At 41.5% G+C, this 21318-nt stretch overlaps 1 protein-coding gene across 8 annotated transcripts in view; it reads right to left on the bottom strand.

Annotated features, from left to right (window-relative positions):
* Positions 1 to 13464: 13464 nt before the first annotated feature.
* Positions 13465 to 21318, bottom strand: part of CEP170 (centrosomal protein 170) — a 99160-nt gene continuing 91306 nt past the window's right edge. For all 8 annotated transcript variants that reach the window (XM_054576694.1, XM_054576697.1, XM_054576698.1 and 5 more), the window contains 4 exons: positions 20261 to 20349; positions 18181 to 18274; positions 17360 to 17411; positions 13465 to 15802 (listed from right to left, as the gene is read on the bottom strand). In XM_054576694.1, coding sequence (XP_054432669.1) covers positions 15513 to 15802; positions 17360 to 17411; positions 18181 to 18274; positions 20261 to 20349 — 525 coding nt within the window. In that variant the 3' untranslated portion in view covers positions 13465 to 15512. The remainder of the gene's footprint in view (positions 15803 to 17359; positions 17412 to 18180; positions 18275 to 20260; positions 20350 to 21318) is intronic.

The raw sequence follows: 21318 nt of genomic DNA, 5'->3' as shown, positions 1-21318 counted from the left end.
AAACACACTAGAGAAGCCCCATCCCATAACCTAGCCCCTCCCCCCACATGTGGCTGTTGAACATTAAATGTAACTAATGTGGCTGAGGACTGGAATATTCAATTGCATTTCACTTTAATTAATTTAAATTTAAATAGCCGCATGTGGCTAATGGATATATATTACACAGAGCAGCATTAGAATAATGACAAAGGAGGAACACTTAATATTTAAAGTAAGGTCCTAATGATAATAACAATTATAATGGCACTTACTCATATTATAAATACTTTAACATCTACATCAGGATGTCCTAAATTGATTTCACAAATAACACTTCTCCCTCAGGAAATACCAAGTTTAATAAAATGTTTTATCAACCAAAATTAAACAGGCCTTGCCAGATTCTTCAATGTTAATATGCATTGCACATACCCAGGAATGGAAGGTTGTATGCAGGCTTTTCCGAGGGTTCTCCCACGCCTGCTCCCAGGACAACTTTTGGCCTATAAACATCTGAACTTGTGTTGGGAAGTCTCCTGAAACACAATCTGGGAAACCCTTGTGTGGTGATAAGACACAGCGAAACTTGCACAGCGCGGCTTTTGAAATGAGTCTTTGTTAGGGCTCTGGGTGGGGACTGGACTTTACTCATTATCCTGAGTTGAGACGTTTTCACTATCCGTACGCTCGCCTCATTCCTTGTCCCTACCCTATGTTCTTTCATGACTGTTACTAAGAAAGTTTCCATGTCAGAGCCTGAAACACTTGTTTTTTTAACCTTTTTTTTAAGCACAGGAACATGCTTTAAAAATAAGCTCATATGGAAAATGCTACAATCTCTCTATATAAGAGACAAAAACAGTAGCCTTTACTATAGATGTGTTTTAGATATATACATTTGCATTGACTTTTCAGGATAACTAATAAAAATAATAATAAAAACATATTTCAAATTGGGGGCTCTGGATATTAATATCTTACATTGTTCTTGGCTTGACATTGAAATTGATTTTTGTGTTTTGTTTTGGTATTAAAAAGTCATGACTTACGCATATACATAATTATATGTGGCAACAGAGCTCTTTGAGTATTTTGTTTTATTATTTTTTAGTGGCTGGCTTGCAATTACAAGATACCCTTAGGTTAAGCAGTGGCGAGAAAACATTTCTCTCAAAATTCATTTGTATACATTGAGATTTCCGCTTCCAGCCAAGATGCAATACCAGGAACTAGGTTTATCCTTTCTAAACCACAAGAAAAGCTGACAAAATATTTGAAGTAAGGGTTTTTGGACATTGGGCATCAGGCATTTCAAGAGAGGGATGTAAACAACGTGAGTCTTAAAATTGCCCCAACTTGCCACCTGGAGGGTTCCCAGGCGACACTCTGAGACAGAGGGTCTGAGTGGACCCTAGCCGTCTCCCGGAGGTGAGGACACAGAATTAGGAGTCCAAAGGGGCTAAAGTCACAGGACCGTGTACCACAGGAGACAGAGTTGAACGGAGAAAAGAATGAAAGAAATCGGTAGAGGGTGTCATCTTGATTCTTTAACCAAGGTCTGATCAGCACAAAAGTGAGAGAAAACTACCCTGGGAGATCCCATAAGGCTGGAAATAGTGTGTGTGTCCCCCGAGGCAAAGAAGAAGAAACTAATTCGTAGGACACGCGGGAGGCGGCCTATGAAGAGGAAGGTTTTAGCCTCAATAGAGAAGCCGAGTTAGTTCTAGACTGAAGATTGTTTGGATTCCATCTGACAAAAGCGAGTCTCAAAAAATATTAATCTGTTTCTAAATAACTAACTATATCCCAGAACAAAGCTAAAGAATATTTTTTAAAATACAAACATATCTAAGCACTTGAGAAGGTAAAATTAAAAATGTTTGGCTTTCAAACAAAAATTACCTGGCATATAAAGAAGCAGGCAAATATGACCCCTAATGAGGAGAAAAATTAATTGATGGAAATAAACCCTAAAATGACAAAGATGATGGAATTTGTAGGCAAAGGACCGAGAATTGTTACTAAAATGACATTCCATATATTTGAGAAGTTAGAGGAAAGATGCAATAGGTTAGATAGTCATGAAAAATATGAAAAGATATTATTTTAAAGACCCGAATCAAAGTTCTAAAGATGAAAACTACAAAATCTGAGATGAAAAATACACCAAAGGGACTGATGGCAGATTAGATATTGCAGAAGGCAAAATTAATCCCCGTAAAGACAAGGCAATAGACACTATCTAAAATGAAATGAGGGGAAAATGAACAGCGCGTCAAGACAACTGTAAGCAGCCTAATGCATAAGTGATTAAATTCCCTGGATAAGGAGTGAGAAGCTGGAGTAACAAAATAAACAATTGAAGAAGTAACAACCACATTTTCCCCCCAGATTCAACAATGGAAACTGTGAACCCACAGATCTAAAAGCAAAAGCCCCAAATTCCAGAAGCATGAAGAAAAGTACACCAAGGCCCATTATAATCAAATTGCTTTAAACCCGTGTTCAAGGGAAAACAAAACCCTAAAAGCCGCCTGAGAACCAGGAAGCGGAAGAAGATTCAGCCTGAACCCAGGAAATGCCGTCAGTGTTACTGCACCTCCCACAGCCCCGCGCTCTTACCCAGACCTTGTTAGACTCCAGAACAGAACTCTTTGCTTTTCCGCCTTCTCAACACTTACCTTGCCCTCAGCTGCTGAGGTCTGGTCGGGAGACATCGGACCGTAGCCACTGCACCAGTCAAGGTGGATCAGAGAAGCAGAACCACGAGGAGATTTTATAGGAGGTGTAGACCCACAGCGTAGGCAGCTGGGAAGAGAAGAGGGATGAGGAGTAGTAGAGAGCAAGGCCAAGGGGAACCCACAGACATGAGCCTGAGCCCACAAAAATGGATGAAAGTCCCTGTCAGCTCTTGCTGCACCTGACCTTGGAGGAACGGATGTCTTGCAGAAGCCAGGACCCCTCATCCCAGAGCCAAACACACCCTGGAGTGGGCGGCACAAGGGGACCTGGGGTGCAGGAGCAGTTGCAAGCCCAGCGCCTGCCTCATGCTAACAAGGCGAGCGGGAAGAGGAGCGACAGGTGTGTGAGCTACAAATGGCAGCCCCTTCCCTTGCTTCCCCCCACACCCCCTATAAGAATCTGTCTAGTGGCTTAGCGTAGCCAGAAACCAACAGGAAAGCGATTTTCACAAAAATGTAATTCAACCTAATTGCCACATTAAAAACCACCATAGCAACTCAAATAGCCTTTGTGGGATAGCAGAGAATTTCAATTATCCAGGCTCTTTCTGGTTTCAATTAGCATTGATAATCGAAAATGTGTCTGTGGGTGGGCTTACCTAAGCTCACTGCATAACGAATTATTATTCTATAATCACCTTTCTTTGTAGTTAGAAATCCTGCTAGAAGGCAGTGATGAATTCACCAGGTACAAGCAGCTCAAGCTGCAATTTTAATACAGAGGGCACACACTGGACACAAAAATTTGTAAGAGTACGAACCCACTAAATAACGCCAAAGGAAGATTCCGTTTCTGGGGAATTTCCCCCACAAAACTCAAGGCTGTGGGAAAGGCATGAGGGTATTTACTCTCAGAAAGGAAGATAGATATTGGCAAACTGCAGAAGGACCCAGAATGGAATTAAAGTGGTTAGTGGACTTGAATCTTGGCTGCTTCTGTGGGCTGGTTGTCCCAGCATGAGCTCCCGAGGTTAATTTAGTGTGATGCAGAGAACTCAATGGTCACAAGATGCGAGGTAACAAAGTGTTTCCTATTGGGGGGCTGGGAGGTCCTTCTCCCTGGTGGGAGAAAGATCTGGAAACAGCCTGGCTGGGACGGCAGTGTGTTTCAGCGGTGCTAGCGGCAGGGGAGGGGGCAGCCAGTCTGCCACAGGCATATAGGCACAGGGGCTGCACTGTGAGAAGCAGACACACTGTAAACGGCCTGCAGAGAATGTAATTTCGGGCGATCCTTGGTGGCTGGAGGGGAGGAAACGGGTGAAGGAACACCTGGTGGCAACAAACAAACAGTGCAGAGCAACTGGTAACAGGAGGGTTTCTGGGAACCACATAGGAATCACACACACACACACGCACGCACGCACGCACACAACATGCCGCCACCTCCATCACCAAGAAGTCTGTTTGAGGAGGAAGCAGACACCGTAACAATAAGGGCTTCAAGTTCTAAGTGTTGACAATACTTAGCACTTTTTCATCCTGATTCCCTTCATGAAGAAGATTAAAAAACCGTAAAGATGGAACAAAAGCATACACAGGAATAACTCATTCCATGCCCTTTAGTGCACTTGGCAGATACTGGGGGTTTTTTTTGTTTGTGTTTTTACAGAACGCTCTTCAGCAACCAAAGATTATGACTCACTGAAGGCTCAGAGGATGGCTAGCATTTTTTAAACAATAAAGTATTTTTAAAATTAAGGTATGTATGTTGGTTTTTTTAGACGCAATGCTATTGCACGCTTAATAGATGAAAATATGGTATAAACATAACTTTCATATGCACTGGGAAACCAAAAGTTCATGAGACTTGCTACATTGCAATCCTCACTCGATTGCAGTTGTCTGAAACCAGCCCGCAGTACTGATGAGTTCTGCCTGTAGTATGTCACTCCAGGACCACTGCGTTCACAAGAGTCCCCGGAACATTAGGGATTTTTTTGTGTGTGTGCTTACTGTTTTGAAATGGAGCTTCACTTCTATACTCCAAACTCCAAATACAGATGTATTTTCAGTTCCTTATCACTGGGAGATTTAGGGACTCAGATTTTTGCCGCAACTTCCGGTTCCCTGTAAAAGTGCTGACATATGTTTTTCATGCTTGCAGCGCTAAATGCAACCAGAGAGGGGGATTTTCAGAACACTCAGCTGGTAAAAGCAGCCATGGAGCCCGGTGGGGGACCCTCGCACGGGGAATAGTCCCCAGGGTCCATCCACCAGTGTCAGCCGAAATACCCAGACGCTGTCACAGAAGCGCTGCTATGGATTGGAGCCCTGCACTTAGACACACAATGAGTCCTGTCTGTTGACTTAATTGCCTTTGCCCGGAAAGGTCTAATGGTTTCCCAGGATGAGAAAACTGTGATAAGATGTGAAATGCCTACTGTGACTAACAGAAGATTCATGAGGTTTTAGTGACTTTCATCAAATATCCAATCACAAACGAGACATCTATAGCCACATCTACGTCTGAGCTTGGATTTCACTCCAATTCACCAGAGGAAAAGTATGATTACAGATAGGATTGCTTTTCACTGCTCAGGAAATCCCAGAGGGCTCCAAACATGTGCAATAAGAATATTCTGTTTTTTCCCCTCTTCACTTAACACTATGGCTGGCCCTTAATATTTTTATGTTTGGCTTGTTAAAGAATGTCAGATGTTATGAATTACCAGTAACAGTTTTCATCAAGCACATAGAGTTGGTAATTAGTCTTACATTAACCTTCCAAATGAATCAATGATGCAAGTAATTCATTGTCATAGTGAAACTGTCTTGTTTCCCCATTTCTCTAATTTCATACTTGAGCCAGTATAAAAATTTGTTCTATTCATGTTCGCTGACTGTGGTAGATTGAATTATTGGCCCCAATTGCTCACATTTTTCAAAATATTGCAATAAATCATTTTCTTTTTTTTTAAATGATTTTATTTATTTATTTTTAGACAGAGGGAAAGGGAGGGAGAGAGGGAGAGAAACACCAATGTGTGGTTGCCTCTCATGCACCCCACTATGGGGGACATGGCCCTCAACCCAGAGATGTGCCCTGACTGGGAATTGAACCAGGGACCCTTTGGTTTGTTTGCAGGCAGGTGCTCAATCCACTAGCAACACCAGCCAGGGCCAATTGCTCATATTTTGCCACGTAGCTATGCAGTTCCTTCCACTAAAGATGTCAACTTCTGCAATCTATAACTTTGGGCTAATTGGGTGTGGACAAAGTACCAGTTTGCTGGTATTTTGCTAGTCCACAAACTTTGTGAGGCCATACTTGTTTTCTTTTGCCCTCCTGGGCTTCTGCCATTGCTGGGAGAGCGTGTCCAAAGGAGACTGCTGGCAGCCCAGAACGCAGAGCTGCCGGCTGTTTCGCAGGGAGCAATAAGTAATCCCAGCCCAAAGCAAAATTGAAATTCGGCCTTGCCATCTGGAACTTTGCATCCATGGGCTGATTACAACTGTCTACCTGATGTAATTATATTTCTACTTTGCCTAGTTTAAAGGAATTGCACAATATCCCGGAGCAAAAAAGAAGTGGAAGAACATGTAAGAGAATGAGGTTTGAGGTTGGTCTGCATGTGTACGAGCTGCTCTTGGACATAGAGCAGGAGTTTGTTTTACTTTGTTTTGTATTTTTAAATGGAATTCTTTACTTTGTGACCCTCTGTCCCAGGGATCCTGCCATTTTAGAAACTACTTAATGTTAATTATTAAACTCAATGTAACTTGAGGACAAATGACAGGAGGTTATGAAGTGTCATCTTTTACCCAATAAATACCTGGCCAAAGACTTGCACATAAATTCAATTGTGGTAGGTCAAATGACAGTTCTAATTCAATCAGGAATGCTGCCATTTAGAGAAAAGTCTTTTGTGAAACCAAAAATCCTCTTAAACTCTATAAATGATAATTATCCTTTATATTTTTGGGTAAATACAAATTTCATTTCTGTACCTCCCTACAGACTCATGTTCCTTTCTATTTGCTCTAGCACTTGGATGTGTCTTTATTCTACGCCGGCTAGTCTATCCACTGTTCTAGTCATGGGCTTTCCTGAAGCTTACATTCTGTCAGCACCTACCTTATACCTGAGCAATACAGGCACTTGTGTTCATTAAATGAATGAGAATTTGAAGGGTTCAATTCACATTGTTTAATACAGCAGGCAACACACATATCACTCTCTTCACTACCAAGAGGTAACAATGACTGAAAACATGAATCAACCCTGAAAAGGTTTTACTCTGTTCAAGAATGACAGATCCAATGATGGTATTATTATCACAATGACATTGCTCTGTATTTTTTAGGACAGCTGACATTTTTCCTCAGTGTCATTGTCAAAAAAGGAATCTGATATTATGCAGAACAAGGGTTTAAACCCTGTACTATTTCTTGTGTTATTACAGTCATTTACCTTAAGGTTATTTACCATTTTATTGGCTATATGCACAAATAACCTGTAATTATTTCCTGCAGACTGAGAAGCCTGCTCTTTTTCATAAGCTGTCACCTGCTATCATACCATGTGTCGTGTCCTTTATGGAATTAAAATCATTTTTTTAAAACTGCTTGAAGTAAGGAGTATTTCAGTGTTTTTGTTTGAGAGTTTTGTTTCTAATTACGTAGATTATCATGGTTCTATGTTTTAAAAAAAAAGGAACTCAGGGATAAGTTTTTTGGTTTTCATTTAAAAGAGATCAAAAACCTGGCCGGTGTGGCTCATTGGGTTGTCCACTGGCCTGTAGACCAAAGGTTCACTAGTTCAATTCCCAGTCAGGGCACATGCCTGGTTTGCAAGCCAGGTCCCCAGGGGGTGTGTGAGAGGTAGCTGGTCGATGTTTCTCTCACACACTCATGTCTCTCTCCCCCTCTTTCTCCCTCCCTTCCTCTCTCTCTAAAAAAATAAATAAAGTCTTTAAAAATATTTAAAAAATAAAATGGACCATGAAGAAAACATGCCATGGATGAGATTTTTTAAAAATTGTTGGAACTCAGCGGGATGACTTTTTCAGCACCATGGATAGCAGACACACACACTCCAGTTTTTGGCCATTTAACATACCCCTGAAATATTTTTGAACAGTAAGAAAGCTATATTCGGTGGCATGCTGAAAACGAGGAAAGATGCCTGCGATACAGTTATGAGGCACTTAGTGATCAGAGACTATTCTCTATGGGTCTTCCACATGCTTTTCTTGAGAAAAAAGGAATTTTTTCTAGACTCCCTTGTCCAGAGTGTTTTTTTTAAATGAATAGCAAACAGTCTTGGAAGAGTGATAATGTCTCTTCCTAACACAAAGGACAGGTGTTCCTACAGCTTGGAAGGTAGAGATGGTGTCTCCCTCCATAGCAATGGGCTGCCATTCTTACTGTCCAGTATAAAACACCGAGGTTCCTGAGGGCAGGGCTCTGCACCTACCACACCGCGCGGTGTGTGCAGTGGCCGATTGGCACTCAGTGCACTGCCTTGTGGGAACTGGGGCTTAGGGAACCAGCTCAAGAAAGTGCTGATACTCTGGTTACCCCTGTTGTGGTGAGTGATAGAGTCGGTCACTGGCTCTGGTTTTCTGCACTTCCTGCCACCATTCGTGAAACGGTAGCAAGCCAATGGCTCAGCTTACAAGCAGGGCAAAGTCTCAACTCCTTCATAGTTCTTGATGCTTAGTGATTCAGAGTTTGTATTCAAACCCAGTCATTGAGGGACATCGGTGAAGTCAATGCGTGCCTCCAAGTCTCAGTTTTCTCCTTTACTACGTGGAGACAGCAGTCCTAATAGCTGTCTCATGTGGTCTTTGGTACATGGGAGTTGCTTAATAAGCAGGAAGGATTTTTACCTTTCTGAGCCAGCCTAGCCATGCAGACACATACAGAGTAATTATTAAGACAACAAAATACGTACATTAGTTGGCATTTGTCTCAAACTTTGGAAATGCATGGCAGAGGGCCCTGGTGTTCTATCAGGAAAATTCTGGAGGGCACCCGTTGTGGTTTTCACTTTGCCGTAGGTGAGGGGTGGCCAGGGAGGAGGGGAGACAGTGCCTGGTCACAGCTGATGGTCTGATCAGGCGCAAATTGGTCAACAGTGTTAGTAAAAGTCTCTGAAGCTGAGCTGGGAGCCTGCACGGTACCTGATGCTGTTAAACTCCTAGCACCAGGGTGAGAATTACACAGATGGGTAAACGTGAGTGATTGGAGACATTTTTCCTCTGTGAACTTGCTACTCCTTTGACAATAAAAGCATTTCAAAACCTTTACAAGAATAAAAAAATGAAAGTAGTAGAATGGATGTTTTTAATTTTGTATTTTAAGTAAGTTCATTAACATAGTTCATGTCCTTGGCATACATTTGAACACCTACTATGGGCTAGCCCTTCTGAGCAAAGCTGATTTGCAAATATAAATATAAAGTATTCACAATATCTGCCTTTTCAAAGCTCACTTCCTAATTTGGCAGAGGACCAAATAAACATCTAAGTGCAATGCAAGGTAATAATTGTAACATAGGAGTCACAGTCCGAGGGCTTGTAGGAGCTCAGATAATCCAAGTGTCCACCAGCGATGAATGAGTAAATAAAATGTAACAGATGAAAGCAAGAGACTATTACTCAGCCTTTGAAAAAATGAGAAGCTCTTACATGATACCACATGGATGAACACGGAAGACGTTATGCTAACTGAAGTGAACCAGTGCAAAAGGTCAACTATTGTATGGCTCCCTTTGACGTACTTAGAAAGTCAAATTCAGAGCTGGAAAGTAGAGCAGTGGTTACGAGGGGCTCTGAGGAGGAAAGAATGGCGAATTTATAATTTAGGGGGTACAGAGCTTCTGTTTGGGATGATGAGAAAGTTCTGGAACTAGATGGTGGTGGTGATGGTGGCAAAATATTGTGAATGTCCTTAATGTCATTAAATTGGACACTTAAAATGGTTAAAACAGTCAATTTTAAGTTATGTCTAGCTTATCGCAACAAAAAAAATTTAAAACTGTCAACAAGCACATATCCTCCTGGCAAAATGAGGTTCTTAAATTTCCTATTGAAGCATAAAATAATTCCACCAGTTATTTTGTTTGGAAACGACCTCACTTAAGCCTCCGGGGAGCTACCTTCATCTGGGTCATCTGGGTCTGGTGGGTGCATCACCCATGCTCCCGGCACTTGCAAGAGGCACTTTGGGAAGTGTTCTTCCCATCTTTCCAAGGAGCCTATAGATATTACAAGTATGTAGGTGCCCGCGTGCCCAGCATATTGACATTTCTGGCAGCTGTGTCAGCTGTTTGTAAGACAGGCTTATTACAAATTCTTTCTCAGGATCTTGAAGTCTAGGAGCAAAAAAAAAAAAAGAAAGAAAAGAAAAGAAAATTCAGATATTTTGTTTTTTCTCCAAACCCAATGAGGGTGAACCTTGGCTACTTAGAGAATCCAAAGTTGAGCATTGAGATACACAATGTAGTTTAAGCACCACGTTGCCCTACGAAGCCCTATGGTGTTATCTTACAACATGTGAAGAAGAAAAATACTTTATTCTTTGCCTATTACTTCAAGAATGAAATGACCCCGGTGGCCTTCAGTGAATGGTATCTTGTCCAAACACCCTGTATCGGTGCACTTCTAAGGGGTTCTGAGTGATTTCCTGCTTCCTCAGAAAACCAGGGCAGGACCTACTTTACATAATACTGTTTCAATTCAAATGCATAGGAATGAAAAATAATGATTTCCCATGTGCAGAGTCAGCAGCCCTGATGTACAGTTTGCTCCCTGCGTGACATGGATTTGTGTGTGATTGAAAAAAGAGTATCTAAGTGGGTTCTAATCTTTCACAACCCAGGAGATGGCCCTTTCTGCACTGACCGCTTGTACGGGACAAAATCGGCGTCCTTCCTCCCATCCTCCTGGTCGCCCTTTCGCTCTAGCCGTCGCGCCAGCAACCGGCCTTGGGCAGGGGGAACCCGGCAGCACATCCCACCTGCAGCAGCGTCTCTCTTGCGTGCGGCTCCGCAGCACGAGGTGCCCGCAGGGACCAGCCCGGCGCGCACACTGGTGTCCCCTGAACGCGCCCGGGGGCTGATGCCGCAGGGGCCACCCCCGACCGCGGGAGGTGGGAGCTGGTGCGCAAACGCTTCCCCCACCTCCAGGGCTCAGTCTCCACTGCTCATTAGGAGGCTCTGGTGCGGACCAAGCCCCTCGTTGCTCATGAGAGAGATGCCTTCAGGATGGATCGTTACTGACTTTTCCTCCTTCCCGGGTTCCCTCTCCCTATATTCCTCGCTCCTGTTTTCTAGGCACACTCTTCCCATCATTAGAAAATTCTGGGAACCAATTAAGGCAATAAGCTAAGAAAATATGTAACTCATGTAAGATCCTCAAGAAACTCGTGGAGAAGTTCTCTAGTCCATCCCTTACATCACAGCTAAGTCACTGACCAAAGAACCATTGTAGGGCGGGAAAAAACATCTGACAAATGGAATTCTAAAATCTTTAGTCATTCCATTAGGTATTCAGATCTTCACTTCATATACATATTCCTGAATAGGAGACAGGGGGTACAGAGGCCTGGATGTTGGGTATAAGCTCCAGAGTCTGTAATTGCATGAGCTTAACGGATTTGCTCTTTTCAGTAATGCTAGTTCAGTTTCAGAAGTTCAGTGCCAATTTAGTGCTTACATTTTATCTCCTTCAAGTGTACGTGATAAGTAGATTTGATAAATTACTCTCCTTGTTGAACATGCCATAAATTCAGTATCAATTTGTGATACTGATTGACATTCTTTAAGCACAAATTAAATTTTAAAAAAGAGGGAAGGAAACATGTCTTAAAACATCTTTTTTAAAACTTGAAACAATTCAGGCATACCAAAAAAAGAAAAAAAGTCACAGAAAATAAATTCTATGACATACCAGCTACCAGCTAGACAAGACAGTTAATACTCTATCTTATTTGCTTTGAACTCATTATTTTAGTAAACAAGAATGCTAATTTTTAATAAAGAAAATATCTTGGCACAGCCAAAGCCTCACCCAATGTCTGTCTCCTTCCTCTTCTCTCCATCCACAGGGATAACTCAGTTCAGAAAATAGTATAATCCATCTCACATGCTTTGTACTTCTGTACAAATATGCTCCCGTGAACAATAGATTAGCCCCCTGCATTCTCATGGTCCTTACTGTTGAGAAGTCTAGTTGCAGTTCTTGGTGAAAACAAACAAGCAAACAAAAAAACCTGTCTCCGCTCTCTGACTCTGTTTTCAGATTTTCTCTTTGCCTTGGGTGTTCTACAGTTTCACGACAATGTAACAGTATAACCAGGTATTTAAGAAGAAATGTATGAGGCCTGAGACTCATTGTGATTTATAAAGCTGAGCATCCATGTCTAAACTCACTTCTGGAAAAAGGGGCCTCTGGTTTCTTCTCAAACACTGTCTCTCTCCCAGGCCAGGCCCCCGCTCCCGGAGGCGGTCCCGCGACCATCGCGGTCCTGACTCCGCGCCTGGCTCCCGGGGTCGTGGCTCGGGGGTCGGCTCGGCGGCGCCCCTCCGCCGCGCTGCTTTGGAGAGCGAGGCAGCTGGAGGGGGCGGACAGCGCCCTGCGGCGCCACACCTGGGTAAACACCTAAGTGTGTTATCGAAAGAGACACCCTTCTGGCGATAAAAGGGGGGACTACTAAGAAGGTGCCAGGGCCAGCCTGGCATCGGGTGCGGGAGATGAGCCAGGTGAACTGCCCTGGGCTCGAACCCCGGCTCTGCTTGGACCAGCTGCGCCCGCTGGGTGGTTAGGCGGCCGTGGTCTCGGCCGGCGGCCCGGAACGCGGAGTCTGCAGAAGCGGCCGCCGCCGCCGTGGGCCTGGAGTGTCTCAGCCGCTCCAGGTCTTCGCGGAGCTCGCGGCCAGACCACTGGCCAGGGCCTGGCTGTTCTCCATCCTTCCCGTCCTTCTGCGCGTTCCAGGGCCAGGCTGGGCGGGCGTGGCGCTGCCTCGCCGGGGTCGCACATCCGCGGCCTCAGGGAGCCCTCCTGGCCCGCAGCGAGGTCGCCAGTGCTCGCCTCCCCCGGCACCCGCGAAGGCCACGGCTCTTTCCCGCACCCCTCGCTCTCGGTGAGAACTGCTAGCAAAACGCGCCGGGACTCCCCGGGGGTCGCTAGACACAGGGACCGCGCAGCCGCGGCTGTGAGGTATCTTTCTTAAGAAATATACAAAATTCCCAGGGCCGACAGGCCAACACATTGTATCTCTCTCCAGAAGAGGAGACACTTGGTACTACTGTCAGATTCCCCGTCTAAGCCATGGGCTCCAGTAAGCTCCGATTCTGCTTTTCTCTGAACTTTGGGTTTGCTTCCAAAACTGGCTAGACACAGAATGTCCCATTCAGGCCACAGGCCACTTAGGCGCTGCGGCAGGCGCGGTGGGAACTGCCGCGGCCCCTCCTCCGGAAAAACAGAACGAAAACCCAAGGAGTCCCCGAGGCGGCCAGCCAAACGTCACATCTGCTGTGGCGGACAAGGTCTGCTCGGGGAGCGTGTGCTTAGAAATGTCAAGAGAAAACAGGGCCGCCTCCACCGCCTCTCACCCCGTGGCTGTTCTCACATATTAATTAGAGCTGAAGCATCTTTCCTTTGCTAGGCTTTGAAAAAAAATGGTGTATAAATGGTAATCTGTCAAAGTGATGAAGTATTAGCAATCCAGAGGGTAGAAGAAACAAAATATACAATCATTGTATAAAGTTCCAGAAACACTTTATTTAAAAATGGAGTTGTAAATGCATAACAAAATAACATAAGTAATAAATGTAACAAAAATAAATAAGGAGAATAATGTATTCATTAAAAAATAAAAATAACATAGTAAAAGGCCAAATGTTTAAACAAACCTGTGTAAACACTTAAACAGTAACATAAGGAGACAGATGCTAATATTGTCCTAAACAACTCCTCACCTTCTACCTCCACGGCAATATAATCAGTACCCAAACATTCAATAAAAGAAGGAACAATGGTGATTATGTTGTTTGTTTCTTCAAATGGATTGACCCTGTTTTAATGTTTCATTTATTCCTTCAAAGCAGTTGTATCTTTCCATTCATGTTCTTTAAAACATTTTTTGCAGTCTTCCTTTATTAGAACGGGGTATTTAGCTACACCAGGAGAATAGTTTGTTTACCCTTTTAAAAAAAAAGTTTGAAGAAAAATATGAGATCCATTACACAACAGACTTTTGTTTTTACATCTCTACAAAGGGGTATTTTTTGCTTCTCTTTTTCCTTTTTTCTTTTTGCATCTTTATTAACTGGCCCAACAGCACAGGATTTGTGTAAAATCCTGTAAAGTTCTGCAGTGTGTAGTTAGTTTCTTAACACAAATGTAGCACAGGATTATTGCTGATATATTAAAGACCATTTCATAAATTTGCAAAGGTCGCAGTTTTAACCTTTGTAGACTCGTGGGGTCAAGGGGAAACTCCAAGTCTACTAATAACATTTAACTGAATTAAGATTCACCCAAATTACAGTGTTCTGGAAACACAGAGATAATTGCTTTCTTTTAAAACTTATCCAAATGTGACCTTACGGGAAAGAGAAAAAAAACGAGTTTATAGAAGATACTTTTCATAGGCTTTCCGTTTAGTAACACAGGCCCAAGGCCTCTGTCGCTTGTTGTCTTGCAGAGTCCTTATAAATGGTAAGAAAGACTGAGACAGAATTCACTACTGGGTCCTACAGGGAAACACACAGAAGCAAATCACTCTGCTTGGGAGTGAAACTATCAACTAAGCTTATGACTACTGGTTCTCCAAGTGTCCTAACGAAGAAAATTTTAACTTCATGATCGTTTCAGGGAATTTTTTTTCCAACTGTCACATAAAAACTTGGTAACACAGGACCAATATACGTGTTCTCAGTTTTAAAAATATACTCCACCTTAAGTGTCTAGTTTCATCTTTCTAGTTATCATTGGCCCTAAAATGAGAGACAAAAATCTTACTTCCATAAAAAACCAAAATTGAAAAAAGTGCCAAATTCATCTTTTTTTGAAAGTGGAGTAAAATGCTGTGGGGTTAAAACAAATACAGTATTATCAGCCTCCTATGTACAAAAAAGGCGGTTAGTCCTTATTGATCTATAGATATGTCCACCTACCACTCCCAGGAAATCTTAGTGCAAACATAATAGTTCATCTCCGTAAACCCCAAGGCAATTCACGCAGCAACAAAATTATATAAATCACATGTATGTTGCAAAATTTTAGAACATAAGAACGACTGTTTTAAAAGGTCAGTTTGACTGAGGAGAGTTAAATGTCACTGTATCCAATGCTGATGAGTACTAATATAAATCCTATTATTGAGAAGTAAATATAAGTGTTTAACAAATCCTGTACAGGTGAAGAGAAAGTCCATTTCAGGGAGCAGCTTGGCACAGGAGACACGGGGTCAGAAATGTTGGGTATTTAGTTTGCCTGTAGGTCACAGCATGGCTTAAAAAACAGAAACAACAACAACAAAAAATCTATGAAGGGAAAGGATACAATTATATTCAATTTGAAAGTCATAAAACCAAAAAGGCGAAATCGCCACAATCCGCTTTTTTTCCTACATGTGCACCAAGTGGTTATCTAAGTGGTTGGAAAAGATGACTATGATACCACGTTATAAGGGCAAAAAATAAATAAATAAAATTAAAAAGCCAGAGATAACAAGATTGTACTTGACCAAGCTGTCTTGTTTTGTGCAAGTCAACACTATGCTGCTTCCAATATTCCTAGTCATTCCACAGGTAATGATTTTCTAACAACCAAGAGAAAGTCACTCAGGTACTGTGACATCTTCCTCTTCCCCGTCAGGGTTGAACCTATTGAAATGGATGCTGAAGTCAGCCTCGGACTCCACATTCTCAAATTCCGCCGACACCGAGATAGCACCGGGATGAAGAACCCGAGCTTCCGGTTGGCAGAGAGACGGCGTCTGGCCCGGGCTGCTGTGGTTATTCACAGGACTGGACTTCTGTTTTGGTGGCGATGGCAAGAGAGCACTGGGAAATCCCATGTTGTTCAGAGCCTCCAAAGTTCCATCTGGGTCAATCATAGCATTGATCACTGAAGCAAAAACAAAAGAGACAACTGTCGATGGAGTCAAGTTTGGATATGAACGTCGCTATGACGTGGATAACATTTTGATGACGGAAGCTTTCATTTGATGCTTAATTTGGGCTAATCCTTCCTACACTGTTTTTAAACCCCGTTTTCAATAATTTGGGGGCTGTTCTAGAGGCTACACAGAACTCACTGCTCTCTCTGGTGCGTTGAGTAGCTCACTTAAGGGCATTTCAGAGCCTGGAAGACTGGGATGTGGAGATATGGAATTCAGAAAAGATCTTTTTAAAATTTGCTTTCCTTTTTTTAAAAGAGGGTAAGTGGAAATACTCGTTATAATTTTAATAAACACTCCCAGCAGTGTTAATCACCCTGGTGCCTGGGGATTAGTTGTTAAGGATGAGGTTCCGAGTAACTTGAAGGCCAGGGAAACTAAACTACATAAGGCCACTCCGAATGCTATTGCAGCATGCTATCACTCATCCTGGTGACAGTGCCAGGACACTGGCCAGGTGCAAGTGTGTATGCACGTGCCACCGAGCCATGAGGGTCCCCCCCGTAGTCTAGAGGCTAATATTCCACGGCAGCCCTGGCAGGCCAAGCAGACCTTACTACCTCCATGGGAGGGGCCCGCTGAAACCAGTTTTCAATCCAAAAGATCTTTGAGTGGACGAGGAAAACTCTGAGGCAGTGCTTTGCAACTTGGCATTGGGTAGAGAGGAGAGTTGAGAGGAGGAAGCACCATAGACTTAGGAATCATTTAAGAGGTCCTTTAGGTACACCCTCGTTCTATCAGCTAACAAAGCCACTGTTACTCATGGGGTACATCCAAACCCTCAGAGATGTGGAGGCTGACTCAAGATTGAAAATCACTCAGGTAGGACTAACATATCACGTCTATTATAATTCAAGCAACAAAAACTGAGTAAAATTAGCAGTTTATTCTGGAATCGGCTTGTTGTACAGCGGGGACTTTTGGGTCAAGACACACACAGGCACTGATGTCTGACTAAGACCTGACGCGACCGAGGCAACATCCCTGTCAAAGTTCGGGAGGCAAACTGGGTCTCTCTCCTTCTCTCTCCTCTAGTCCCTGTGGCCAAAGTAATAGACTCATTTCTTGTTTTTCAGCCACACTATTATTATTTGTGTTACTAGTTCATTTGGGTTATACCACAGCTAATTTAAGAATTGTCAAGACAAATAAATAATGCTATTTCAATAAGCATTTTCAGCTGCATACACATACTTTTAATATATTATTCCTACATATTTTTCACATATTAATATTTATATATTTAATAGATAATACACATAAGACTGTAAATTATAACATCTAGCAACATGCTCAAGATTTCCCTTTATTTCCTTTTAAATTATTTATATTAGGCCTTCAACTTTCTTTTTATTAGTAATTTTGATATATACAACTATATTTTATCTGTGTCATTACATTTAATCAAGTAATGTTCTAATAATAAAAATAGTCTAAGAAATACCACTTAGCATGCACTGTCCTAAGTTGTTAGCACTTCTTACTTAATTCAGTAGTAAGTTTACCTTGTAGCTGTTTTTCAACTCTTTTTAGCTCTTGTAAGATGGAAGAAATCTCCTATAGGGAAAGCAATGACAAAAATTATCTGACTTTATAAAAAATGTTTTTATTTGATAGGCAACGACTCTCAGACTCATCCTATTTGAAATACGTAACATTATCTACATGGTACTACATTTGTAGCAATAAGATGTGAAATGGTTAGGGTATCCAGTAAACAAGGTTCAAGTTTTAAAATCTTTAAATTAATGTTAAAATCATATTACTTTTTTCAATGAGATAACGATAGAAGATGAAAAGTTCAAAATAATACTACTATTAGGAAAAGGTTTTGAAAAACTTGTATTGATCAGCCTTGCAACAACTTTGCAGAAGTGCCTAAGGGTTTGATTTTCTTTGGATAACGGTGTAAGTTTCCAACCTCAGTTTCAGAATGACTCTGATCAATGAAAATCTGTGCAAATTTTGAGGAGGAGACAAGCAATTTATTAAGCAGATTGAAATGACTCATGTCAACTTACATTTGAGTTTGGCTCTTATTTCAAAATTGCCTGCTTCTAATGTATAATTATCATATGGACAAGAGTCCATAATAGTAAGAAGAAGAAACATAAAAGGTTTCTCCTTCATACCCTCACAACTCTGAAGCAATCAGTATTTTAAACTCCTGTGAGAGACTGGTTAAGGCATAACATTTCCCAAATACTGCATTTATATCTTCCTTTAAAAATGTAAATCAACAAACAGCTCAAAAATAAGCATGTCATTCCCTTAAAATAAAACACTGCTACTGAGATATTTTACTAGTCAAGGAATATTACCATACCATGCTTGAAGTTTTCACAATAGGAACTTCACTTTCAGTTCTTAACTTGCTTTCTATTTCATCCCAATTCCGGTCTTTATCTTTAAATAATATTCTGTAAATCAAAAAACAGAAGCATTTTAATTTATAAAGCTATTACATTTTTAATAATACAAAAACAATGTATCTTTTCAAAACTCAACAAGGATAAAGAAACCACTAAATATTATGTAACTGAGCCTGTATTACCAGCAAACTCATCTACGTGAGAGATCTGTATTAAAAAACTAGCTGAGTGGTTATGAATATATACATAACATCTTGTGCATTTATCTCATTCTTTATTAAAAAACAAATAAGAAACAAATGTAGATGATGATATAACACCTAAATTTTTATCTGGTATTTGTAATTAACCACCAGCTATAATGAAAACACAACTTTGTTCAGATAGAACATATGCAGTGTAAACATAAGATGAAATTAGGATAAAAATAGGTTGAATTAGGCATGAATAATTGTATCTCTTAAGACTCTTTGTATAGGAAAAGGAATCTTTGAGTAAAGTGTGAATGTCATTACAAAGGTTAAAAATTGGAGTGTTTTTCTTTAAAAATCTTAACTCATGTTAGTATATTACACATAATTACTGTTAGGAGTGAAGACACTATCCTTTTGATAAAAACAATCAGCAATAAAGATAATTATCCTTATGTGAGAAGGTGAATTAAAATATGTTAACTGACAAAGTACCACGGATTTTGATTTGTCATAGACTTTGTCATAGACATGACTCAGCAGTTTTAGAAAGATGTAAATACTAGGCATCCTTTTGTTTTCTTTTTAAGTTTCTTTAGTGAGCCAAGAAATCTAATTTTCTGCCTTATGTAAACATCAACACTGTACAAGTAAGTAAATTACTTATTTGTATTTCTTCAAAGATCAATATGCCAGGTTCAACTTATTTACAAACAAGGAATTCATGAATATCCAATCCAGTGTAAAATTCTACAATTACTCATAACCATGCTTAAAAAAAGGCAATAATGGTTCTAGGATCTGACATGAGGACATTCTGATCTACTGTTGAATTTTCTTTTTTTTCGTAGTTTATTTTTTTGGAGAGAGGGAAAGGAAGAGAGAAAGAGGGAGAGAAACATCAGTGTGTGAGAGAAACCTCAGTGGGTTGCCTCTTGCACAGTCCCAAGTGGAGGTGTGGCCCGCAGCCCAGGCATGGGCCCTGACTGGGAATTGAACCGGCGACCTTTAGGTTTGCAGGATGACACCCAACCCACTGAGCAGCACCAGTTAGGGCTACGGTTGAATTTTCTAAAACCCCCAAAATAAACATCCTTGCTAGCCATCTAAGGGCTGTTATCTTAATGACTATGATATTACAGCATAAATAAACTATGTGTGTTGTAAAAGAGTCCTAACAGCATTAGGGTTGGAGGGAAGTAAGAAAACAATGACTATTTCACAGACCGGCTTAGAACTACAGTAGTCTTGTACTATACAGGACTATACAGTCCGTGATTAGCCACACAGGGCTCAAAATTCAGTGAGTTTTGCCAGAAAAAGGTATAATGCTTGAGCTTCAAATTGTTGACCCATACATATTTCACATAAAGCCTTTTTACATAAATTTTCTGAGTCTCTAAAGACTACACAAACTGTCCCCTTCACTGGTGAAGATCAAACTGGAGTAAAGTTCGAGGTCTTATCAAACAAGTCCCCAAAGTCTGTTAATTTAAAATACCATTATAATGTGGAAGAGAAATTGTTTCTGGTTACTAATCGAATTAACCCAAGTGATTCTAGCTGTTCACTTTTAATGATAAGGGGTGTAATTGGGACATTTATTTCTCTTTTTGCCCCCTGCATGCTGCCTACATAGTCTATGGCTATTACTTCTGTCTAAAAAGGAAGGATGGGGTCACAACAGCTGTAAGACTTGGTGCCATTGACCTTGACCTCAAGCTTCCCTGGGGCCATTGACCTTGACCTCAAGCTTCCCGGGGCTGTGGCAGCAGACTTGGTAAATGGGGAACAGGCGGCTGTTTACAACAAAAGCAAGGAGGTTCACATAGCAAAACGGCACCTGATCTTCCCGGCTGTTTTATCTATAGACTGTCGTATCTTCCTGGAGAACTGAAAGACCGACGACAGCAGCAGGTTATCTCCCATGACCTGAAACAGCCAAAGGGAAAAGGAGACATTAATATACCACCACTGCGCTGTGTCATCACCAAGAAGACGAGGCACAGCTCACTATACTTCGGGGCAATTAGTATTTCTGCCAATTTTAATAAAAGATCAATAAAGAACATAATTCATGTATAACTAAATTGAGAAAGAAAGAACTATTAGCAAGTGAGTTCCTTTTTATTAAGTAACCTGTGAAGTTTCCATATTGTTTGGGTCACATCGCTTTCAAACATCCGTCCATAGCATCCTACCATCTGTTACTTTCAAGATTCTATTGTCTCTCATGCCTCCAGTTATATGATCATTACAGGGAAAGCAGAAATAATTTAGAAGACTAAATTTATAGATATTCTTTCATCAAATGATATCAATAGAAAGATGTAGATTACAGTCCTTGTTCACCAGGGCAGAGTCTAATGTGATAGATGTATTTTTAAAATTTACTCAAAATATAAGTTTTTATAACAGTGGGTGAATTTTCAACGCCCTCAGTTGAAATTCATGAGCAAATCCAGAGGTCAGCAAACTTGTGTGCAGGGCCAGAGTCAAGCTTAGGCCAGTGGTCTCGGTCACAACTGCTCACCTCTCACTGTAGCGCAAAAGCAGCTACAGGTTCTGCACAAGCAAGCCCCCTTGGCTGTGGCCATGCTGGGTTTGGCCTGTGTGCGGTGCCTTGTCAAAGGCAGCCAGTGCAGAATGCTTAAAAAGGGATGAAGCTTGGGGGCTCAGCGCTGGGTCCCAAAATCAGCTCCTCAGACTGGCAGAGCTGCATCTGGACACTAGAAAAAAAATCCAGAATATAACATATGGCTTTGGATGTTGAAAAGCTTTATGAAGAACAGCAGGGGAGACCATGGCAATACACAGGCAATACTGCTATTTTATAAGAGTGAACGGAAGTGCTAACGTGATTCTGCACTGTCAGGATTCTAAGGAGTGGGAGTTCTGGGA

The sequence above is a fragment of the Pteronotus mesoamericanus genome, unplaced genomic scaffold, assembly GCF_021234165.1.
Source record: "Pteronotus mesoamericanus isolate MK-2021 breed Mesoamerican mustached bat unplaced genomic scaffold, CSHL_Meso_final contig_347, whole genome shotgun sequence".
NCBI classification, from domain to species: domain Eukaryota; kingdom Metazoa; phylum Chordata; class Mammalia; order Chiroptera; family Mormoopidae; genus Pteronotus; species Pteronotus mesoamericanus.
Note: the sequence above shows the minus strand (reverse complement) of the source record. Positions and strands in the feature narration are given on the sequence as shown.